The 27,377-nt window shown below is 28.7% G+C and overlaps 1 protein-coding gene across 1 annotated transcript in view; it reads right to left on the bottom strand.

Moving 5' to 3' along the window:
- LOC142328577 (uncharacterized) overlaps positions 1–15,257 on the bottom strand; it is a 157,239-nt gene extending 141,982 nt beyond the window's left edge. Inside the window, exon 1 of the mRNA XM_075372345.1 lies at positions 15,187–15,257. Within this exon, the coding sequence (XP_075228460.1) occupies positions 15,187–15,229 (43 nt within the window). The 5' untranslated portion in view covers positions 15,230–15,257. The remainder of the gene's footprint in view (positions 1–15,186) is intronic.
- Positions 15,258–27,377: the final 12,120 nt, after the last annotated feature.

Raw genomic sequence — 27,377 nt, forward strand, 5'->3', positions numbered from 1 at the left:
TTTTTTTAGTTTTTGGTTGAAAATACTTTGGAGATCAAAATATCAGACTGTGCACGCTATAAATATCCAATAGTAATTTACGATGACAAAAAAATCCTTTTATCAGTAATTCTATTTTGGGGTAGAAAAAACTTTTCCACAAATATTATTTGGGAAAATGTAATAACAATAGCATCACCAAAGAAATTTCTTCCAAAAAACTTTCTTACATAAAAAAGATCATTGCAATCTTTTGATGATCTTATCATATTTTAATTAGAAATGAAACTACCAAATGTAAAATAAACATAAAAAATTAAAAAATCGACTTGTAAATAACGTAATAAAATGACAATAACAATAATATTTTAAATACTTTCTAAAAGCCTTTTTTCTTGTCAGAGCAATAAACAGATTGTTGGTTATCGTATGCAATGTGGTGCTGACTTCTGCAAATCGGGAAATGAGATGTAAAATATTACAAAGTATTATTTTTTATTTTTACTCGGATTTTTAAAAATTGATTTTAGTTTTTTTATTTTATGAAATAGCGAACATCAACAGTTATTCTACATTCAAGCGGACGTTCAACAGCCCGTTGAAAATTGGTAGAATATGAAAAGATACGCTACCAGTTGGTAGCGATGAAAGAAACCGTGACCGGGACCTCCGCATGGAATTTTAATGTTTTTTTTAAAGTTCATTTTATTTTACTAATTATTATTTATTTCTTCATAATTAACGATATTTGTTTGTTAACTAAAAAATTGGTTGTATCTCATAATTATTAGGGTTAATGACTGATTAGTATGTAACAAGTCATTACTTTTTCTGTAATAAGTATTACGTATACGCACGTTAATGTGAAGTGTAAAGTATGGCTTGCATGTTTCTGTCGACTGAGTATGTAAGTGTGTGGGTGTTAAAACTTACATACATATATACGCTTATATGTGTAACTCTATATGAATGAACTCTGTCTGTCAGGCGGAAACGCTGAAGACCAACTGTTTGACATGTGAAAGTGTAATTATATGGAGCCACCTCGCCTAAGCTAGTAATTGTGAAATCGGTTCACGTGTTTGAATGCTGCCAAAAGTTCTGCAAATGAATTGACTACGTAATACTTTTGGAGTATAAACAGTAGCAGATAATCAGAATTTTAAGGCAGTACTGAACTACGTTAATTTCATTTACTTTAAAAAATAAATCTTAAAACCTTACTCGATAAATAAAAAAATAAAAAAAAAAAGATTCAATTCGTAATGCGGTTCAATCCACTTCAGTTCAGTTTTCATTAAATTAATTTTGATAGGTAATTTTTTATTTTGTTAAAAGTGCATACAATTTTTAGCTGAAATAAATCTTCAAAATAATTTAACTGCTGCAAATAACATGACAAAAAAATTTCTTCAAGATTTCATTTTGATGAAGTAAGTTTTACAACACTTCGTTTTTTGTAAATCAGAGTTGGCTTACTGAATTTTTAATTGACACCGAAACAATGAAACTATCGCAATTGAATACTAATCACAATTGTAATTATTAGCCGAAACATTGTTAAAGCAGATATTAATAACATTCCAAAAAACTTAATGATATAAATAGCGTCCCACAAAATTTCATGTTTATATATAGATAGAACTTCGAGCATCACACTTTCACATCTACATTTCCTTCGTTCATTTTAAAGCAAAACATTAAAGGATTATTCAAAAATCTTAAATACTTATTACGTAAATTTAACAAATTTTTTTAATAAAAACTCCCTATGTATTAGCTTACTAAATCTTAAAAAGTAAATCAAAATTAAATCTCAAAAAATAATCAAATATCAGAATAAAACGGTAAGTAAATAAATAAATAAAATAAGAAATAAATAAATACTCATTAAGTATTTGTTTATTCATTTTTCTAGATTTTTGATTCTCTGGGAAAAGAAATAGATTCGACTTTTACCAATGGCTTGTGGAATTAATAATAACATTTTAAGCTCTAAATACTGAAGTTAGAAAACGAATTAATCTTGAGGCTACGGTTTCATTATTTAGCAATTAGTCTTTATTTAAATAAATGCAGCAGTAACTGAATAAAATCGCTCCAGTAAACAGAGTTACGCTATCAGTGACAGAAAATATTTTCATTGGTTTTTATAGTTTATTTGTTTTTTTTTTAATAGGGTATTAAACAACATTACAAAAGGCTCTGAGCCCATTTAAGATTTAACAGTTGCTCTTAATGATACTCAAAAAAAATTAGCTTCAAGAATTTTTATGCTTTCATCGTAAGCCTAATTTTGAAAATAATTTTACGGTCTCGATTTATTTTTTCGGTGACTAATTAAAATTGTTAAAAAGCTTTAATTATGCTTTATATGTCTGAGGGTTGTAATTTTATCTCTCAGACGGTTTGTAAATTTCCATGCTATACTTAATATGATATTTTACACTAAAAGTTTCTCCGTATTTTACGCATACACAGACAGAAAGAATGGCCTGAGCCGAGTGGTTCTAGGATAACACCTACGGAAACTAATAGTATTCTAATAAGACCGGTATAACAGACCTGAGTAACTGATTCCTACCAATTAAGAAGAAAGTAGTAGAAAATAAATAATGGGAGTAGTAGAAAATAAATAAATAAAATAATGGGAGGAATCCATAAAAGGGCTAAAGAAACCTTTTCGGTAAAGGTAACAGGTCCGTTTAACAATCGTCTTTTGTAATATTGCCCACCGACTCACTAATCACGCACGAGCTTGGTCTGGTCCGGCAAGTGAAGAGTCTAGGAGTGTAAATACTCCTGGGAAGACCAGTTAAAAATCAGTTACGCGAGGAGAGTCTGCGATGTGAGTTCTGCGAATCAGTCAGCGAGAGTATTCTGCGAGGTCAGTGAAGGAGCGAATTTCGAGTGCAGGTTCGATGTAACTAAGGTGACGCCACGAGTAACTCCAGTACACGAAAACAAGAAATGGGCGGTGAGTTACTGTAAGAATATAAGTGAAAAAGATAATGTTCTAAATTTCATTCATAAACTGTTAGGGTAGTTTTATATGTGAAAAGGAAAGGTACTTGCAGGAAAAACACCTTTGCTGCAATAAATTTTATACTTGTCTTATCTTGTACTATTGTTGTTAATATAAGACCACTGGTTAAAAGTGTTAAGACTAGTGGTCAGGCTATGTTTTTTCTCAATGGGACTGAATTCTGGTTTTCATTATTTATCTATCTGTGAATGAATCCTGACGATTACTTTAAATTCTGTTTGTATGTAATCTCTGTTTATTTTATTTTTTTTATTATTATTATTGACATTTATGATGTTTGTTATTGACATTTAATATTATTATTGTTTACTGTTACCATTATTGTCATTATTCTAATTGTTATTGTGGGATTTTTTTTTATTGTCTGTTATTATTATTCTGATTATTATTGTGGTTGTGATTACTATACTTTTTTTGTTACTTGTTTTATGATTGTCGTACTATTATTATTATTATTGTCATTATTATTGATTTGTCTGGTTTTACTTATGGTTTTAAAGCAATAAATTGTAATTATATAAACATTCTCAATTGTAAGTCTCTCAATAGCCTGATCGAGCCGCGAACAAGCGACAGTATTCATGTCCTTAAGTGGTACATTCTGTAGATGTACAAGGTACAGTCAAGGAAAATCGACATAAGCGTGGCAAATTTCAAACAAGAAACGGATAAATTTTTTTTTTTAAATTAATCATAGAAAATTTAATAAAATATCCATCTGGAGAGAAAAAATTGGAATAAAAACTAATCATGATTAGGCAATACAGGTAGGAAAATGTAAATAGACTGGTAACGGTCATCGCTAGAAAATAATCATTTTCATAACTGTAAATATTTTCTTACCTTGTCTATAATATGTTGACGTAACTTAGGCGTGATTCAAACCGAGTGCGACAAGCTGTAATCACGTCATCAAATATTCATTATAGATCTATTGAATCGCTCTGAGCTTTTAGTTATTTTAAAAATATGTTCTACCAAAAATAAGTAAACTAGACCTTCGTAATTTTATGTTTTTCCATGTAATATGTTTTTTTATTACTACATATATATATAGTAATAACGGCAATTAATTACCGTAATAATACGGTAATTTAATTTAATTAACGGCATATTTTAATTTAGTCAGCCTAACATGAACAATGTCAGTTAATATTTCATAATAGGGCTTATATATTACAGCATAAGTTTTGGAGTAACGTAAAAAATGAATATAATGTTAAAATAATTAAAACATACCGAGGCTACAAAAATGCCGCATTGAATCTTTAATAAATTATTTCAATAAATTTATCAAAACAATAAAATATTTTATTATGAGCAATGAGAAAGAAAAAAAACTTTTGAGAAAATTATTAATGAGAAAGAGCAACATTTTTTATAAAGGACTCTCGACTTGAAATCTAGAGTCTATAATTTTTTCAAATTTACATGTGACCCTATGTCTCTCATAGGATGTAGGAATAGTTTGATAACTCACTAATATAAATCCGAAATTTTGGAACTTTTACATTTAGAGCTAACATTTCTAAAACTGCATAACATATGTACGATGCCCGTCGACAACAAATTTGCAAGCCCGTGCGCTACTCAGTTTACTTCCGCTAGACTTTAAATTCCCTTTTACTCTCAATCTAAATCACAGTCATTTAAATAACATCAGTTGGTAAGCAGCGTAATGGGGCATAAGCAGACAAACTATGTATTTCTATGCGAGTTGAATTTGTGATAACCACGCAATATAATACTGATCTTTTTGGTATAGTAATAAACATGTTTGCAAGTCAGAGTGTAATCAGTTGTTCTACATTGTAAACGTAATTTCTTTACTAGGAAGTCAGTTGATCATTTAGATGAAATAACATTAAAATTTAAAAAAAATGAAGACTGTTGAAATAAATTAAAAAATTCAATAAAAAAAAACATAAAAACATTGTTGAAATAAGCAAAATAAAAAAAGAGATGAATGAAATTAAAAGTAAACTAAAAATTACTCCATACCGGTGACTGTTGAACTTTGTATGACGTATAATTCTAAGAATTTCAAATTAATATTGTGCTTATTGCACATTCAGTCCAAAAAAATGCCGCCCAAAAAACTTTGAAATGCACAAAAATGTCTTAAATCAATAATCAAAGGATGTTTATTAATAATAATTTAAAATTTATTATCTATTTTTCTTTTACTTTTTTCAGTATAATTTCTAGTTCAGTAATTTTTGAAGAATTTCCAATAATTTATTTTTATTGTTATTATCTTTTTCACTTTAAATTTCCTCATATATTTATTAAATATTTTTAATTTGATGAGATTAATTTTTTTTTTTTGCTGTAAAGAAAAATACCGTATACTGTCTGCTCTTTTTTGGTTTTATTTTTCAAATCTTTACATACCCAAGATATCAAAAAAATTGTCTGATACTCATTTAGTGAAACCAGAGCGACCAGTCTGAAATTACATTATTTTACAAACAAGAAATAAATCACGGAAATAGATTACCCCTCTCATTCACCCAGTCAGATTGTAACAAAATGAGGTTTGTTTGTACATCGACCAAATATAAATGCGTGTACATTATTCACTGTTTTTTTCTCACTTAATCTCTTTTTCGTAATTTATTTTAAGAGGATTCATTCTTAGTGGTAACCGCAACACACGTTTCTTGTTTTGCACAGAATAATTAAATGAACACGGAAAATGCGAACAGATCTCAAAGTCGTCTGAAATTTTTTGGTCGGCTTATAAATGTGATGGAAATATTTTACGTTTTATTTTCACTGGGTTTAGGGTTAGTACTGATCTCACACCATCAGCAATTTAGTAATTAGTCAAGTAGAGAGTTCTAGGTCACATAAATAATATACGCTGTACTCTGTTTCTTATTTACTGATTTCTAGATAATAATTTATGTTTGTATACCAGAACAATCCCTAGATTAGAATATTAATAATAACCATTATAAGACGGTAAATAGAGAGATAGCTAGCGAATGAATGCAGTAGGGTAGCGAGCCGGTCGACTAGGTCGGTGAGGGAGTGGCAGACCTTGGAATAACAGCAATGAAATGCAGTCAACGCAGTTACAGAGCCGAGTAACGAATAGACGGCTATGTACATGAGACACAGATTTATTCTGTACAGGCTATTCTATGCTTGAGCAATACAACATATTAATTTAAAACGTACCAACGCCTAATCTGAAGTCAATAACAATAATACAACGAACGTAAAATGTAGTAACTTTTTTATTAGCCAAGAAAAAAATATATATATGCAAGGAATTCATGAGAAACTGCTTATTACTATAATAATTAATAATGACAACATACGATAACCCTTTATTATAGAGAAATTGTTCATCTGGTCAATATGAAATTAATTTTTTTCTAATACATAAAAATACTAAATATTTGAAAACGTGTGCACATTTACAAAAGCATCTTTTTGGGTGTGAGGGAGTATACATCCACACAATCTGTTTCGATGGTCATAAAGCGCATAGCATATTAACAAAGATATTGATATAAAATTTAAGAAAGTTAAGTAATATTACAACAATGAAGCTACTACAAGTACTTTTTCCTATTCGTTAAAACACTCTGACAGAAGTTTTCTAATGCAAAATTAAAAATATATAAAATTTAATTCATTAGAATGTGACATAAAAAAAAATAAATACATAAAATTTAATAACCGTAATACATTGTTGAGAAAATAGAATGAAATAATATTTTAATTCTTTTAAGTTAAACTGAAGTTTATGTAATGTATACCCTGACTGTAACTGTTCAAAGAAAAATTATCGAAAAATAAAAAATTAAAATTACCGTATTTAACTTTTAGTAGTACTTATAATTACAAAAGCATAAATTATGCAACTTTTACGTTAGAATCATTAAAAATAAGTTACTTTTTGTATTACTTAACATTTACGTAAGTAGATTTGGCAATAGACTTTCTTTCTTTACAAATTGTAAAAACGTAGGAGTAGGTAAAAGAAAAGAACTCATAATGTTAAAACGTATTCAGAACTCCTGAACATCTTGAGAGAGTTTTTCTTGCTAAAATATTTCATTTCAGTTAAAGTTTTTTTTGTGCTAGACATATCGCTCAGTTCATCAGGCCTGTTAGAGCGTATTTAGTGCTTGAAAATATCACACATACATATATATAGACACACACACACACAGATTTATTTGAACATATTTACATAATTAAGTTATAAAATGATAATATAATTTTTTATAAATATGAAAAAGTATTTAATAGGGGGCTGTGTATTTTAAAGTATTTTTCAACAATAGTAATCCTTAGCATCTTGAAGACTTGATAAAATTACTTAAAAACATTTTTCTATATAAATATGTACTTTTTCTTTTCTTCCACATAACGCTAAACACCACCTGATAATCTTTACTTTTCATTAAGATAGTTTGCTTCAGAAAAGAACTTGTTTTTATTATTTTTAAGATTCGTTTTATTATTTTTCAAGATATTAAAACATTTTTTTTAAAGATATATTATATTGAATGTCGGTATTTTCTATATAAAATTTAAAAAACACACACACAAAACAAAATATACAGTTACCTACTTCTGAATTGTTTATTTTTTATTTTATTTATAAAATAAAAAATAATTCATTTTTTCATTTTCTAAAATTATTCCTTAAATAAATATTTGTTATACCGATTATGGGTAGGCCATATGTGTCAGAAAGTCGGTGTGTGTTTGTATGTGTATACACGTGTTTGTTTTTAAATACTACCTACCTACGCGCTGCATTGTACAATACCGGCATAAAGTTCCATGTGTTTCGTAATACATCAACTACAAATTTTTAAATTTAATAAAATAGCTGTTACTTTATTGAGGTTAAATTACTTTTGTGTTTCTGTAAACAAAACGTTTTCAATGGATTTTTCTCTCTTAAAAACACCCACATCAATTATTACTATTATTTATTAACAATAATAAATAATTTATAAACTATTAGTTATTACTATTAGAATCAACAAATAGGTTTTGTCTTTTACAGAAATTACCACAGTAAATATTAATTAATTAATTATTTATTTAATAAGTATAATCTATATATATGTAAATTATTTAACCCAAAATAGCATTAATATGTTTTTATTTATTGCTCCACTCACCGGTTCATAAGATAACTTAGAAAGTACAATTTATTTATTTCCGTGATATAATTCCGCGAAAATATTAATAAACAAGAGAGTTTTACAGCTATAAGAGAAAGAGAGAGAGTGCATGAGAGAGAGCTATAAGAGAGTTTTAGAGCTTCTCTTTGCTTATGTTAATTATACACACTAGTGTGTATATATATATATACATATGTAGATAGTGTATATAACTAACACTATTCTATTCTACATAGATATAGATTAGAAGAATCAAAGTATTCTTACTTTTCCACGAAATACTTTTATTCTAAAAATTAAAACCCATACTGTAAATAAAAAATTGTGCAGCACACACTAAATTGAACCTCTGTTTAATTTTTAATAATCTCTTCTAGTGCAATCTTCTAAAACTGAAAGACAGGCAAAAGGCAAATTAATAAAAAAAAATTACGCATTCATTAAGAGCAAAGGTAGCTCCTTATAAAAATAAAATTAATCTCGTAGGATAAAATTGTAGATAACAGTCGTAACAAATTTACGATCTTAATCCCTTGCTTTGTTTTTTTTTTGGAAAATTCCTGCAAATCAATAGGAAGCTTGAAATGACGTCTACATCCTAATAAATTCATAATAAGATAGTGATAATCATTCAAAATTTAATCTATCAACACATTTACCAAGATTTAGAATAGAAGATTATTTCTTTCTGTCTATTCGTTGTTTGTTTCTAATTAATTAAAATTTGACAACTGATTTTTAACAAAGCATTAAGGTATCATTTTATCATACGAGCCTAAAGACTAAAATAAGAAGAGACTGAAATACTAGGATATATATGAATGTATATACACAGCTATATTTTCTCCTTTTTTTGAAGAATTCAACTCCTGATCTAGTAGTAATATATAGTTAGTTTACAGTAATAGTTATAGTTAATAATAAATATAAATAGTAATAAATAGGAAAATTTTTACCAAAAATATTTGAATTGTAAGACATCTGTCTTACGATAAAAATTGGAGAAAAGTATATGAAAATGATAAGGCAAAGGCTGTAGCCTTAAGTCGTGAGAACAACCTGACGAACCTGAGCTTACTCTTGATTTCTTCCATATGATTCTTTTATAGTTTATGGTAAATAAAATTTATCACAAATTTAAAAAACGTAAACTTAAAATACTTAAAATATTGAACGCTTAGGACAATAAAATTATAATTTTTAGATCTGGATTGAGAAGTACATCACTCCCATTTAAAGATGTTTTATTAATTTGCTTCCAACTTTTACAACGGAAGATGTTAAGGTATAAATCAAAATTTAATTTGGTCTAAATCTTTCTTCTTTTTTGGATCAAATATTAAACATTAATGTTTTGGGAATTTCCCTCGTGTACTACTAGGAGAATTTAATGATTGGTAAGAAAGTAAGTATCTATCATAAAAATAGAACAATTCCTATCAGATAACGTAGAAAATTATTTTTAGGTAAAGCAACACGTGTTGTACTTTTTTTAATTTAATTATATTAGAGTCTTAAATAACTGCACTGACTAGTTATTTACCTCCGTGGCCATCTTTGCCTATCACTAGAAAGTTCAGAGTTCAATACCGCTCAGATATGTGCTTTTTTCAATCGCTATATTTTTTCCACATTTCATTCAAAAAAGTACAGTAGCGGTAATTTTACGTTAGCATACAATGTATATCTATGACTAAACTAAATATTTTCTTGTGTAATTATGCAAAATTTATATTTGATAAAATTCTTAAAATCTTTTTCATTACAAAGATTGTTTTACTTTTAGATAATGAAAAGACGCGTCTACTTAATTATTTATTCAGGTTATGCGAATAATTTGCGATGAAGTGTTATAAAAAAAAATTGAATACAATGAGTACAAAAAAAATTTCCTATTTCTTGGTCGATAGTAATTTGTAAATTTATTGCAGAATGATTTAATGAAATAAAGTGAATGTCACTTATACTTACTTTATTTATATAACTTTTTTTTTGTTTTTTTATACATCTGTAGTTTCCCCGTCACCCGGAGCCGGACACGTAATTAAGCATAAACTCAGCTCCGGGAGAAGCCTTCGCCTCAAACTACCTCGGAAGGACGCAAGGCCCCGCCCAGGCAGCCGGTACTCGGTTTTTTGCATGCCATGCCTCAGATGAGGAGTTCCCAAAAGGAAAATCCCCACGGGACTCCGGTCTTGACGCCTCGCCTCTAGTGGGGAACCCGCAAAGGGTCCCCCATCGGAACTACGGTCTTACATTCCCCCCAGTGGCATCTCAAAGGAGTCCCCACCGATCATTGAAGGTGGAAGACCGAAGCCTCCCACCCCTCCCGGGTGGAGCTGTCCCTCAAAGATACCATGACGTTACTGTGAAGACAAACATTTAAATAACTTAAATTAAAAAAAAACATTAAATAAAAATTTTGAAAACAAAATATTAGTGGTGTATGATTATTATAAATTATACTGCTAAATTATGGTAGAATCTAAAAGCTACATTTCAAGATTTTCAACAACTATGTTATTAATTGTAACGAACGAGTTCAAGTTTAATAGCAATTAACTGGAAGTAAATTAATGAATAAATTTAGGATTTAAATTATTTCCTGCTTCCACGAATAATATTTGATATCAAGCATCAGCTTACTGCCAATATTTTGTTTACATTAAAACGATTTTGTAATTAAACGTTTAAATTGAATATATACGCATAATACTGATACATCCGCAAGGCTATGATTAATTTCCCTGTACAAATACATTATCTTTTATCTACGAAAACTAACGTCGGGTAAATAATTATCCTTGAAATTAGAGAAATTATACGATAGCCTTGCCCTAAAAACGGACAGTTGTATGCAAATTACGAGTATATATATATTTAAGTTGTACTTTGAGTGATACTTTAAATTTAAATAACTACACCCTACAGTAAATAATAAAATAGCTACAAATAAAATAATAAATAAATAAAATAGCCTACAGTACAGTATGCGTGACTAATATAAATTATCCTTATTTAAACGAACTAAATATACAGACATTCTGAATACAGGTTAATATTTTTCAAAGTATTTTTTTTTGTTTCATTATTAAGCAAAAAAATCTAGGAGATATCTTGCTGAACTAGCCGTTTAATGGATAAAACTTAAAATTTAACCCCTCTTTCATTAATAAAGTTGAAGATAATTTTTGTTTTATTTACACGTAATCTATAATTGTTACACGTTTTTATTTTTAGTTATTCACTTATATTAAAAAATCCCAGTAAAATGCGAAAAAGTAGTAAAAATTTATGTAGATTCTCTCTTCGTCAATCCTGCATTAAAATTCTCTGTTTTAAATTTAAGTAATGTGTGGTAAAACACCTAACAAATTTATCTTTGATATTCTAAAACACTTTTAAATGTTTTTATTTTATATTCGGGTAATAATAACGCGTATTTATTAAAAACAACTTTAATACCTCATTTACAAAAAAAAAAAAAAAAATACAAGTCGTTCATTTTAACGGTTTTAAAAATTTTTGTGAATTTTTTATTTATATAACTCCCGCTATCTGTACTAGGGTTTTTCCATCCCAATATAATTTCTTTTAGAGAAAGGTAATATAGGAATTTCATGTACAGAGCCTTTCACCAAACTTTATAAATCAATGTATTTGTAAATTAATCATTTTTAGGAACGGTGGATTTTTTCAACTTTAAAAAATTGGTTTAAAAACATTATTTTCATTTCAAATTTTTTAGAAATAAACTATTTCTAAAAATCTAATATTTCTTTCTCTGTTAGAAATAATACTTTCTAACAGACACGACGGCCTTCGGTAACCCAGAAAAATACATTTGAGTTTCTTCATTTTTAGTCCCACCTTGTTGAATTATGATGTTCCGTATAAGAATATTTTCAACCGTTCATCTGATTTTTATAAAATATAATAGAATAGATCTCCTTAATACACAAATAACCTCATCAACTTTCATTGTTGTAGATATAATCGTGTATTTATTGTTAATTTTTTCACAAGTAGTCATTCATACCTTCTTTCTTTTTATTTCCTTGTACGAAGTAAAGGAAGTATTGTGATCGCGAAAAATTTCGTTTTTCAGATTTCAACGGAAATATCCATTTTGACCATCCCTGAATCCAAGCGTGACGTCTGTACCTACGTATGTGTGTATGTACGTATGTATCTCGCATTATTCAAAAAAGATTAGCCGTAGGATGTTGAGATTTTGTATTTAGGATTGTTGTAACATCTAGTTGTTTAGGATTGTTTATCTTCCCCTTTTGATTGCAATTGATTGGACCAAAAGTGTCCAAAAAAAGCCCTCATTGACAGCTTTTCAACAATATATCACAAGTGGTATTATTTTCATCGGTTTCAGAGTTATAATCAAATAAAAGTTTGATTAATGAAATATTTTAATCTTACAAGGGGAACACGCATCGGTTCGAATCAGCGTTCATCTCCTTTTTTTAATTTAATGTATTTATTTATTAATAATTATTAATCTACGATTGTAAAAAAAAATTCGATACATAATAATTCAATAATAACAATAAATAAAAGATATGAAAAAATATGAGAAGTTATTAATAAAATAAAAGTTTATGTCACTTAAACAAATGTATATATGCAATTTAATAGGCGGATAAGAAAGTCATGTGGTGTCCACATCAAATTTTTTATGTGTTATGTCAGTCGAAAATGTAAGACATTTTTTGTGTAGAGTATGAGAAATGATTGTAATTTTAATGAGTTCTGTAACAAAACTAAATTTATTATTTTTATTTAATAATAAGATCTTATTTCGCAAAAGGCAAATACAGAAGGTTATTGTGCCACTTAAAGGTTTAAATATATTTTTCTTTTGTCTACATGATGCAAACGTTAAAAGTGATAAATTATTAAACTGATATATCAACAAATTATGATTAAATATATTGATTATAATATGATTATTTTATTGATAGATATTATATTTTTCTAAGTGATATATTACATATGTAATTTACAATGTGGAAAAACATAATCTTGAATAAAGAAAATAACTTTAAAGTTATTTTTTCCTCTTTTTTTAACATTTTTATTATTCAGGTGTAAAAAAAGGTAAAATAAATGATTGAATGTAACATTTTTATTGTTAATTTGTCTGAGTGAGGTAAAATCAATTCTTAAGAAGAATACTTTTCTCTTATTTCTTAAATTTTTTATTTGTTACATTTTTGAATACGCCGCTGTTTGTTATGGGGATACACTGTATGTAATATATACACCCGTAAAAAAGAGCGTGGATTACATTACTTTTTAATACTTAAATTGAGATAGCATCATAAAAATAGTTATAAAAAGATATTCATAAAATACAATTCGAATTTGATTTTTTAGTATTGTCGTAAGTAGGGAAGTGTCGTAGGAGACTATTGTGACTTTTTTCACTGGAAGGTATTTGTACGGGAGTAGAATCCGCAGTTTTAAATACAAATCAGAAACATAAGTTCTTTTTAATATTTCTTTAAATCGGTAAACTAAAGAAATAATTTAATTAATTGAAATTTATGATGCGGATGTTGGTATGCTATATCGGATTCATTAAGACATACAGCTCGTTGAACGTTTTGTAATATTTTGAACAGATTTGAACTACGAAAATAATTCTACATCATTACATAAATAACCGGGTTGCAAAATAAACTGACTCGTTTACTCCATAAAAATTTTTAATATGATCCTAACTTCCAGAACTTTTTCAATAAATATAAACTTTTTAAAAGTAAAAATTGTATTACATAACGATTAAAAATATATTTATAAAAAAAATATGATAGTGAATTTATTTATCGTTTTACATTGTTCTCTTTCATTACATACACATTCTTTTATCTTTCCATAGATTGCTCTGCCTTTAAACTGTATCGAGTAACTGTATCGTAGCCTTAATCCGTTTATAATGCTTTGGTTACTACATTAAAATGTTTAAAGTAGTCAATATTAATTTTATGAAAAAATAATTTAAAACCAAGAATAATACAACAAACGCCTCTGATATTTTTTTTCAGGAAAAGCGTAAGACTTTCGATTTAATTTTACAGCTTTTAAAGTATTTAATAAATGAGAAAGTGTGCTTGTTTTCAAAATGCTACTCATAGTACACGCGTTAAAATCTCCAGATACAAGTTATACGAGTATAATGAAATTCGTTTTTGTAATATTTTTTTAACAAAAACTTTTTATATTGACCATAAGAACGTATTATTTTATTAATTTTTCAAATCCTCATAAAAAATATAATAATTTGTATATAATATTAGTAAAATGAATTAATATATAAAAAAATTCAAATGTCGATGTTAGTCTAAATTAGTTTTAAGAACAAATATTTGAAAAATATTGCTGGAATTATGCAGTAAACCTGTTACAGGAAAGTTAAATCAAAACGCTCTTTAAATTTTACCCTTTAAAAAAATAATTTTTAATCATTTTGGTTCATAAAAAAAAAAAAAAAAAAAAATGGGTCAATAGGCTAAGCAGAAATATATAAACTATGATAAAAACAAATAAATGTGTAACTGTTCTTCGAATAGAAATTTTGTTAAGTTCGTTTTCAATATTGTTGATGGAAAATTTGATAACTAAGTTTTTTAATTATACCTGATAAAATTAAGCACGTAACCGGAAACCGGACTGCGAAAAGTAAATGCCTAAGAGAATTAAAATACCCACTTACTGGCCGAAAGTGAGAACATAAATTAGGATATACATTCCTAATTTATTTGTTTATTTTTATAAATATAAATTTGTATGTTTTTCTCTCTTTTGTATTTATTAATTCTTTCCGTCTTAAATTGTTTTTAAAACTAATTTTTATCGAATATTAAAATTTTGCTTGTTTTTAACAAAAATAATAATACCTATTATATGCCTATAATATACCTATTTTATGTTAAATAAAAGTATTTTAAATAATAAATAGAACGTTACAAGGTAAACTGTACTGACATGCAAAAAGCGGCAACAGAAGACCTAGAAGGAATGTTGCCATGGTGAAGCGGCGTTCAACACTGAACCGGGCTTCCACGGACACACAATAATAACTCCCTCTCTCCATCTATAAAACAATCTTTCTCGCTCTGATGGTTAATCTTTCTCTTTCTTTTTTATCCCTCTCTCCGTAATTACCTTACTTCAACTCTTGTCGGCTCTGGTCATCAGCATCCCGCACCTTCGGTACACGATTCTCATCTCACTTCTTCCCCGCACGGAGTAAATGTTTGATTAGACTATTAGGATAATTTTCAACTTTAGTAACATCTAATTTATCAAAACGTATTTATGAATTTACATCTTAAATTTAGGTCACCACATGTGTAATACTTACTACAAGATTGCATCTATCCAAGAAAGAACTGATGTAAATAACTGAAACGAATTCATTTAAAAATAATTATGTTTTTGTCTAAAAGAAGAATAATTTCGATACTTTTTGTCCTAATTTTTTATATACAAGTATATACACAAAACAAAATTAAAAAAAAAACAAAGTGACATTTAAGTTATGAATGAAATAATAAAGAAAAGTTTGACGTTGTTGGTCGGATTACGTATCCTTTAAGTTACATTTTGGCAGATACAATGCTGCAAAATTCAATTTCACATGAAATTTCAATTATAAACTGGATTCGAATATGTGTTTTAGCAGGGGATACAATTAATGGTTTTTATATGCGTAACGTGCTTATTTTTATATGTTTAATAATTTTCGTATGTATAAAACGCATATGCATGTAGATTATATTTAATTACAGCAGGTAAAATAACCGACATACACTGTCAATCAAGGCGAATAAGTCGAATGTGAACATACAGAGTGATTTCTAAAACGGCCTTTAGATGGCTATGAAAAAAAATCCACCGAATAATTCTGGTTCAAATTATTAGTGCTTATTATACCTAAACGTATAATGCTTACTTCAATCTCAACTTGCTGTTGTGGCAACGACAAAATGTTTCCCAGTGCTTCTCTACACATAACAGCGTGGGCAAATATACCTAATAGGGTATATATTTCTGAAACACATACAGTCAGTGTTAATGCCGAGATTTGTATAAAAATATTGTTATTATTAGTTTAATATCATTTAAATCACCTTTTTTTTAAATAAATGTGTTTAATATTTTTAACAGAAAGTGTATGTTTAACAAAAATGTATTAATACGGCTTAGTTAAAAGATGAGAATTTTGTAAAAAAAAATTAACTGGAACCTACGAACAGAAAAGAATTTTAAAGAACAGAAAAAGATTTTTCGTAGTCCGTGAAAAAAAATGATAGCATAATTAAAAAAATATGTCGTTCAAACTTCTGTTTTTAATTACGAATGTAACTGCACATTTTTGGTTCCAAAATCTCGACGTCGGTTCTCTACGAAAGTTAGCAGTTATCCATTCCTTTACTAGAATAGGTCACAAAATTGCTGTTAAATGACTTCCAATGACCGAAGTAAATATGGAAAATTATTCAAATCCAGTTAAGAAGTAACCTGCTAAGTACACTTTTAACCGATCTTAAATATGATCTTGCAGCTTCGCAGCGCACTGAGTTATAAATGCTAATCTCTTGCGATGTTATCTGCTCATTCCGCAGACGGAATGGATAAATTATAAATAATTAACAGCAATGTTTTGTCTAGTCTGCGTGGTGTTGAACTAGACCGGCAGTTGAACTGTTGTACTCATAACGCTATAATATCATATGTAACTGATGTGTAATATCAAACGATTAAAGATTTGATTATTACGTTACGTAACTAATTGGTTGTAGGCAACCAGTAATGAGACACGAGTTCCGAAAATTGCATCAAAAAACTACTAATCGACACTCATATCTACAAGTAACACTTTCACTGTGTTTACCGTAGAAACTAGTTGCATATTGAACATCACTATTCTTAGAGAAAGCAATTCTGTGATCTATGTCTAAGATACCTCAGTTTCTTTACAGATGCTACAGGTGTAATAAAATAACCAAGTAAATCAACAATTTAATTTACCCTTTTCTCTGAGAAACAATTCATTATACATTGCACGTTGAATCAAAATAGCAGAGAAATAAAAAAAAAAAAACATCTTTAAAAGATTAGATCGATTTCATCAATTTTATAAAAAGCAAAAAAATAATATTATTCAATTCACATTTCAATTTTTTAAGTCAGTACCAAACTAAGAAACAAACGAAGACCAAAATTGACGTTAACTACCCTTAATTTTGCGCTTTAAATATTCGAAATTTAAAAATAACTGAATAGTAGTATTTCTTAAGTTTTTGAACAAGTTTTGAGTCGATTTTTTATTATTAAGTTTATTTAAATTTTTCTGTTAAATACTTGTATGAGTAGATCTACAAAAAAAATGCCGATCCTCGGAAAAGCGAGAAACCTGTACCTTCATAAAAATAAGAAATGCAATTCAGAAAAGTGATATCAAGAATTCACTATATTATCGCATTTCAAACACCCTGAAATGCGGTAAAATATATATTATATTTTTTAATAAGCATTATACAGCGTGATTCACGAAAAATGCAATAAAACTTTAGGACTCGTGAAAATAAAGAAAAAAGTTCGTATAAATAGAGGTTCATTAGGAAGAGTCGACTGGGGAAAGATCTCACTCTGATTTCTGGCCTAACGGCTCGTTTATTAGATTCTCACTGAATGCCGTCATAGGTCCAAATAAGACCTTAATAGAAGTCGGGATTATTACGATAAGATAGAACTGCCTGTTCACACATTCCAAATGGACAAAAGCCTACTAAACTTAAAATAAAATTCCTTAATTTAAAAAATACTCTGTATCAATAGTAAGAAACAAACGATATTATTTACATATTTCTTGTCATAAAAGGAAGCAAATAACCAAAAATAGATTTCAAAAATTTGACTGCAGAATCAATCTAAACGATTTTGTAAGCTCTATAAGTTCAAATTTGTAACTGCTCTGTGATTTGTCAAATTTATTAATGTTCTGTTCTGCTTTCCACAAATTATTTCGTTCTTATTTGTGAGCACCTTATAATTAAAAGTAGGAAATTATTTTGCGAACGAAATTATTGGTGAATAAAATTATTTGTAAGAACCTTATAACAGAGCCTGCAAGATACTCTTGCCCGCCACTTTTTCTATAATAGATATGTGACGTTTTTGGCGGCCAGTTTGTAACTTAATAAAAGCAACAATAAAAACTGCTTCCCTGTTTTTATTGTTGCGTTAAAAATATATTTATTTTATTTCTTAATAAATTCTCTGTTGGAATTTAGAGTTTCTTCTTTTCATTGTTAAGATTTGTCACAAAAAAATTTAATCCGGACTAAATAAGTGCTATTTTTTCTTTTATTTTTTACGGCTGGATTATTGAGATAGAAATTATGAGATTAAGAAATTGTAAGGTTTTGTAATGCGGACAAGCCGGAATAACGGATAAAACCGGACTACTTGAACTGATAAAATAGTTTGTATCAACGTTTTTGGTAGGACGTAAAACAAATCGGTAGGGTGAGGTAACGCTGTGGAGTAAAGAAGGCTTGCGTACTTAAAATATATATTGATTGGAAAATACGATAAAATATTAGTCGGCTGTAAATGAAAATTCAGAGGAAAATAGATAGCAAAAGAAATGTAAATCTGAGGAAAATACTGTAAATCAAGTATTTAACCGAACGGTTCCGTTTTACGCAGTTCTCCCATGCAGTCTAATGGCTAGGTCCCGTTTTACGAACATAGAATCGTTTAAATGTGATAATGTTCATCAAAAGATTTTATTTATTTCGATAAAAAGGCACAAAAGAAAAAAGAAAGCAATGTTCCCTTTATAACCGTATTTTGATACAACTCGAGCGGTTGAAAGTCTTCCCCACAAATTTCTAAATATACCAGATTGCTCAGTATGCAACAAGCTTTACTGCTTTACTTTAAGCTTTAAGCTTTACTTTACTTATATTACAGGATTTTTTGGATCTATTCTTGTTGAACATCATTTTCGTATATTTTTGTTTGTTTTAGTATCAATTCTTATGTAGTCGGTATTTTTACTCTTACTAAAAGTATCTGTCCAGAAAGAGCTTATACTATAGTAAATTTACGCATTACAGCTTACTTATTTTGTAACCGATAGATGAATAAAATAGAAAATGTAAAACTAATAAAATAAAAAAAAGTACGGTACAAGAGTTGCTTTCAAGAAAAAAAATCTGCACCGTAGACTTGAAAGAATATGCTATTATCAAAACCGGTATTCAGGTTTTTATAAGATATATGTAAAACAAGTTTGGTGAAATGGATGTCTATTTAACGACAGAAACGTTTCTTATCGGTAGGTATGTCGATTGAAACAACATTAATGAAAAACAACACCTACAAGAAATGAATAATTTGAAATGATTAATTTTTTAATTAGAAAAAAATTGAACTGCACGAATCTAGTTTCGGTTATTGTTCTAGTAGTTATGGTTAGTGATTTTATTTCTTAAATTTTGATTTTTAACAAAATCTTTTTTTCATATGTAATTAACGGAACGTAAATGAAATATCTTTATAAGCAACAGCTACACGTATATTCTTTTATTTTTTCATCCTGTAATTTAAAAAAAATATCTTTCTTAGTAAAAAGAGTATAAGATACATATTCAGTTAGGTAATATAAACAGATTTTCATGTTAATAGTTTTTAATTACAGTAAATCCTGAAAAATTTCACCACAAATATTCAATTTTATGGTGCTAAACTAACGAACGGTTGTACTGGAGTTTCAGTTTTGTATGACTTACAAATTTATTGAGGGAGTACAACAAACTTGGTTTTAACAGGGATTTTATAAAAATATTTGTTTTAACCTCAAACAAACACGAAGAAGAAAATTTTACGTATACCATCCGTAAAAAAACTTATCTGCACATGTTATTAAATTACTAGTTTTCGGTACGAATGAAGTTAAGGGTAAATTGTTTTGAAGTCATTATCGCATATTAAGAGACTACACGATTAATTTTATACCTGAAATTATCTAGGCTAACATTAAAAAATCACCGTATATTACATTAATAAAATATGATCCCAGAAGTACTCTTGCCCAGTTAGTAATTAATAATTGCTGCTGATATGAGTATTTATTTTGTCGTGAATACAATACTTGACCAATGAATTGTATTATTTAAATATAAAATGGTCCAAAAGAATGTATACAGTTGTTTACATTTTTATTTGTTTTATATTATTTTTTAAGATGTTGTGATGTAAGATATAGGTTGATACATAATCAAATTTCTAACGAACGAGATAATCTTGATAAGATCTGGTCAAATTAGGCTTTTTTGAAGCGGCCACGCCACTTAAACAGACATAACTGTGTTTTTAATGGGCAGATAAAAATCCTCATTCGGTCAGCATATCTCAACTACAACATTCAGGCGTCATAGTGTGGGAGCCAGGATACCAGGATACGTCTCAGTAACATGGAAAGATGTTGTAGGATCGGTTACTTGATACAACGTAGGATAATAAATATTAACTTTTCTTCTTTTTCCTGTTTAGCCTCCAGGAATCACCGTCAGGTGTTACTTAAGAGGATGAATGAGGATGATATGTATGAATGTAAGTGAAGTGTAGTCTTGTACAGTCTCAGGTCGACCATTTCTGAGATGTGTGGTTAATTGAAACTCAACCACCAAAGAACACCGGTATCCGCGATCTAGTACTAAAATCCATATAAAAGTAACCTTTTACTAGGATTTGAACGTTGGAACTCTCGACTTGGAAATCAGCTGATTTGCGAAGACGCGTTGACCACTAGACAAACCCGGTGGGTTAATAACAATTACCTTTCTTCTTTTTCCTGTTTAGCCTCCGGTAATTACCGTTTAGATAATACTTCAGAGGATGAATGAGGATGATATGTATGAGTATAAATGAAGTGTAGTCTTGTACAGTCTCAGTTCGACCATTCCTGAGATGTGTGGTTAATTGAAACCCATCACCAAAGAACATAGGTATCCACGATCTAGTAATAATAACAATTACTTAAACATGTTGAACGAAACGGTAGTGCCGGAACTCTGAGCCAGGACTAACTTCGTCATACTGCTTCTCCTAGATGGGTTATCCCTTCATTAACTTTTGCAGACTCCAGAAGATACTTTGACAATACTGTATGAAAATATCTCCCCGTAACGTCGGATTGAACGACACGGCTTAACAACAACGAAATTCTTTTTAATCAGTAAAGAATAAGGTTTTTGAGAGGAAGATCCAAACAGTCTCAGAAACATTCATGGATACTGATGCGAACCGAATATTTATATTGAACCGGAATTTGTGTTGGAGGATGTGTCATAATGTTTTGGCATGTTCGTGGAATGTAACAATTTTCAATGCATTTCGAGCACGTACGATATTACAAACCGTTAAAATGAAATAAAATAGAATGAAGATAAACTATACTATGTAATTATGTTTTAATCACTCACTAATATACAGTAATGAATGTTAGAGGAATTATTCATTTTACCCTACTGTATCTTGCGGACAAGGTCAAAACAACACAGTCTTCGTGAAACGGATCAGAGTAGAATCAGCGATTATCAAATGCAGTATACCGCATGACAATCTGAACAAGAAGAAATAATCGACAGCTGAACGAATTGAACAAGTTTGAAATATTACGTATAATATTTACGCTATTTAATAGTTACACAATTTAATAATAATTTATTAATAATTCCAGATTATAATCGTTTTCAAAGATTACTGATAAAATTTCAGCGCATAAGATATTTTTAGTTAATTTTTCTTACTGTAATTTTTTTGGAGCTTTTTGTCAGTAAAAACCATTAAAATTTGCACTGTTTTTTTAAACATATAAAATCAAATGCATTCTAGTATTATACTTCTACGAAGACTGACTGTAGTTTACCTAAATAGTGAATTCTGAAAATAATTGTTCTAATCAGAATAACTAATGTAGATAATTTTATTAAATTAACGTTATTTTCAGTACAAATGCAGTTAGACCTTATTTGCTGAAATACGTTAGAGGAGAAATAAATATACAAATGAAATGATGAACAAGATTTTCCATTAAAAATTAGAATTTAAATTTTATAAAATGTTTAATTTTATTTTGCATGTGCTTAGTTTTATCACAGTAATAGCAATACCGTGCAGTAACTGAATTACCTTTCAATAAATGGTAATGAAAGCTTGAGAAATATATGTGTAAATTTTGAAAAATTGTCAGTCGTGCATAAAGTTCTACACATTCATTCTTTTATAAAAAGTTATTTTTTTAAAGTATACGTAAAACACTGACGGAAATAATGAACTGCAGTCTGACAATATCAATAAGTATTTAATGACGTTGAATGCAACGTCATTAAATACTTATTGATATTGTCAGTCCGTATTTAATTATTGTTAATTATGTTAGTGAAAATACCGATGCTCATATTAAAATACTTTCATTTTTCTAACACATACCATACTCCTTAAAAGCAATAATTGCTAGCCATCGAAGTGAACATTCAATTTTATGGTATCCTCTCTCATATATTTTTTAATCGCTACAATTAATTATTTTATTACAAGGTAAATTAAAATATTAACATAAAAATATATTCACTAATGTTAAAAAAAAAATTTTTTTTTGCGGTTCAATAATAATAATAATAACAAAGCAGCGGTAATTAATCACTGTGTTACTTATTTTTGAAAATTAATTACAATAATTATAATAATAATAGTCAAATAACAATAATGTTCTACTAAATTACGACAGATGACTTCACACGAGTTATCAATAAACAGTAATAACATTACATTCCAAAACAGATAGTTTCTAAAATTAAGTGTCGACTATATTGCACAGATACCATTAAGAATTGGAACTGGATTTAACTTTTTGGTTTCGCTTCGACGTTCTGATTAATTTTTCGATAATACTGTATATTTTTATTATTTATCGAAAAACAGTTCTTATATGTTAGCTGTTTTCCGAAGACTCCTCCCCTCGAAAAATAATGGTAGGTAATCATCTTTCACAGTTCAGAGTTCTAAGGTTCAAATCGTAATAAAGGCAGTTGGTCACTTTCATACAGATTTGAATACTGGATCGTGGATACCGGTGTTCTTTGGTGGTTGGGCTTTAATTAACCACACATCTCAGGAATAGTTAACCTGAGACTGTACAAGACTAAACTTCATCTACATTCATACATATCCCCATTCATCCTCTGAAATAACACTTTACTGTGGTTCCAGAGGCTAAACAGAAAAAGGAAGGAGGGATATTGAATTTAACAGAAAAATCATTTATAAGAGATAAATATTAAAAGTTAAAAAACACGACTGCCAAAGGAACATTGCTGACAAACATTGCTCTTTAATATAGGATAATTAAAGGTCGTGCTGGTGACAATTGTGTATGTAGTATAAAATTTTTAAATTTATTTAAGCGTGAATATAAATATATATATATATATATATATATATATATATATATATATATATATAAATTCACGTTTAAATAAATTAATTACAATAAACAATAACTTAGTTCCTTAGATGAGATAGGTTATTCCTTTAGGAAATCTGAATCTAATCTCTCTTGGCTCTTTAATTTCTGTAGAAAAATCTATTTTCATACACCACATATGAATATGATAACGCACAGGCGAAAAACGCCTGTGCGTTATCATCGCCCGGAATTTTTTTAATAAAAAGGTAAAATAACACTAAAGTAATAAAACTAAATAATGCTTAAAACTAATACAAATTATATAATAAAAAATTTTAAACTGAATTTAAAATTAAATTTAAATTTAAAATTTAACCCCTCATGCTGAGAAGATATGCTCATGCTGAGGATCTATAGAGTGATTGCGTTCTCATATTATTTGATGAGAAGAGGTATCTGTAGAATTCTCCGCTGCGTTGTAATCATAGTAGTTGAAGTCCTAATCCAGCATATGACCTTCTAGTTCTCTCTGAGTAAAAGATACATTAGTTAAATCCAGAAAAACTTTAAGACATCTTACAGAAATACATTTTCTACTCAATTTTTACCAAAATATCTGAGAAACAAATTTATGTGTTTTGAGATAAGTAAAAAAATCTCCTCAAAAAAAGCCGCGATGGCTTTACGTCATTGACTATGAAATGTGTAATCCTAGTAAAACTAATATAAAAATGAATTGTAAATTACCGCGAATATGTACATGTTATAAAATTAAACCAGAGTTTCTCCCTACCGGAAAATGTTATTTTCCGTGGTTCTTCTCTCAGTAGTCTAAGTGAAGATTCGACTAAAAGTACTGAATATCTGCAATAGAAGTGAACGAATTACACATTATTACAATCTAATACAATTAGAATCTTAAGAAAAATTTTAAGGGGCTAAAAAATTTTTAAAATTACAATTTTGATACTTTTTTATCATCAGGAAAGTATTTTTTTTTTTTAAAGGAGTTGTCCAAGTGTTTTCTTTGTTTACCAATGGCGGTAAGGGATTCAAAATTTTACTATTCTCACCTCACTTGCTTCACTATATTTAAATTACGAGTGACAGATTTCTCTACAAAAAAAAAAAAAAAAATCTAATTAAATATCACTATTAATGAGTATAGAAACCCTGAAATCTATCCATTAGATTCATGTTTATTTTGAAAATAAGAAATATTATTGCCTAAAGAATTTACAGCAAGATGTTATAAAGGAGATGATGATTGTTAATTCAGATGATCTGCAACTGTATATTGCAAGCGAAGACCACCTTTATGTACGATGAAATAGAATGTACCATTAAAACAGAGATAAAGAATTTGAAGTCAACCTGAGAAAATGTTTTCTTGGTATTAAAAAGGTTTCGAAGCCGTGTAAAGGTTCAGACCATAAGTACACATGTGTTCGTGAGTTTTTAATTATAAATTCGGTGTGTGTTTGGTTTCAGTGAGCACACGGGCATTATCATTTAAAATAACTATCTATGATGATTAGAATAATGAATATTTTCAAAAATTATTTGGTTTGAAGGTTCTACTTTGTATTGGTTTATTGAAAGCAAAAACACCAAAAAAGACAAACTAAGACAAAGTTACAATATTTCGACTTGGTACTATCATTTAGTAACTCGAGCAGCCTGAAGCGATTAATAGAAATTCTGCCGAAGCAGATTACGATGACAGAAAAATGTTATATTTAGGGTGTTTTGATCTAATCTCCTACTGAAAAAAATTGTTAGTACCTGGTATTCTTTAATAGTTTATTTGTTTAAATCTGTTGAACGCTACGTATCTGAAAGAAAAAAAGATTTTTAAAAGATTCTTAATATGTTTTCTGTCTTACTTCAGAGATTCATTCATATTTTACAAAATGAGATCGGTATTTTTCTGAATAAGCCGGTATTTATATCAGCGAAAATGAATTTAATAATATGCCGATATATTCAATCATCTTATGAATATATTCCCTTCCGGCTTTCCTGTTTCTCATTCTCATTAGTGTAAAACGCCTAAACATCAGCCTGTATTTTGTATATTCGATGCCATAACCCTAACGGTTGTAGGCGACCTGACATAACATATCATTTGCCACTGAAAATCGCATATTTGTTCAAAGGAATAACAATTCTGCGGCAGGCTTCCTAGGAAGAGTGGATAGTGAAGTGGTTTCTCTTTGCCTTTTTTCCAGTTAGCCGAATATAATGTCCTATAAACATGCCAAGTTCACAAAAATAATGATTCTAATCTAGCTGTACAAGTGACCCCTAAGTTTGTTCACCGGGAACTGGCTGTATGGTAAATACCAATACTCTCAGAGTAAACAGCTCTGATTAATGCTTTTTTGTCTCAAATGTTTTGCAATAATATATGCAAGTAAAATAGATGGTGTAAGTAACTAATGATTGAACCACTTAATGTAAAAAACAAAACACTATACCTCCATGTGGTAGGATTCAAACTTTATTGTCTATAAGACTTATTAAGTACAGTTATCAAACCATATCTTACATTACCTGCTCAACAGCTCTCTTTGGTAATGTCAGCCTGCTTCGGACATTTACTTAAGTATCTACGGGTATTATCTCCAGTTACAGTTATCTTTATTAATGAAATATGATATTTAAAACGTGTGAAAAATGCTAAGTTTGACCGGGATTCGAACTCAGGTTTTGTTGATTTCGAGGCAAATATGCAGCCACTGCGCCATAGAGATCTACCGCTGAATAGTGATTCTTCTCTATTTCGCTCATCTTGCCTAATTTTACTGTTTAATCACTGAAATTCTGTCAATTTTTGATGTATAATATTCCTGTCTAATTTCTAATCCCTCATGATCCTCCTTTTTGTTACATTTTATTACCGTCGTTTTAGTTCTTTCTAAACGATAAGTTCTTGCCATTCATTATATCTAATTTCTTTACCATCACCTTTATCCGTCAAAGGAACAATAATATCTTTAAATGTTAACGTAAAATGTATAATTTCATTTTCTGCTTGGATTATTACTCCGCTTCAAAATGTTTTTTCTCGCTCATTTTTTACTTTTTCTAGGTGCATGTTGAAAAGTAATAGGAGTAGACCTTATCGTTTTAATCCTTTCAAAATTTGAGCCGGCCTATTCAGACCTTTTATTTCAGTAACCTGTTTCTTGAACAAAATAATCCTCTTTTTTAAGTATCTCAATCCGATGTTGCATAGATTAAAAATGACCAATATAACGTATTTAAATTGTAATTAGTAATTTTTTTAACTTTTTAAATTAATTTTACCACAAAACGAAGACTTTATAGTAAAAGGATTATTGGTTTACAGGCCGTTTCATGCTGCCTCTGTAAACGTCATCACTAAAGATGGATTGTTACATTATTGTAAGCTAAATACGGTAAATCTTACGATAACAATGACGTATGGTACACAATACATTTGCTTCAGTTCATAGCGATTCTACAGACCGTGTTCAAACTACGTATGAAAATAAAATGGGATTTTATGCGAAAAAAAATCAATTATATCACCGGCAAATTTCCATTGAACAAATAAAACATTGCTAACAGTGGAAAAACTATTTTTCTGCTATTGTTAATTTTATCGGTACGTGGACATGTATGGAGAGACCGAGGTATAGTTGACGTTTAAGTGACAGATTTA

Source organism: Lycorma delicatula, chromosome 1 (genome assembly GCF_047948215.1).
Source record: "Lycorma delicatula isolate Av1 chromosome 1, ASM4794821v1, whole genome shotgun sequence".
NCBI lineage: Eukaryota > Metazoa > Arthropoda > Insecta > Hemiptera > Fulgoridae > Lycorma > Lycorma delicatula.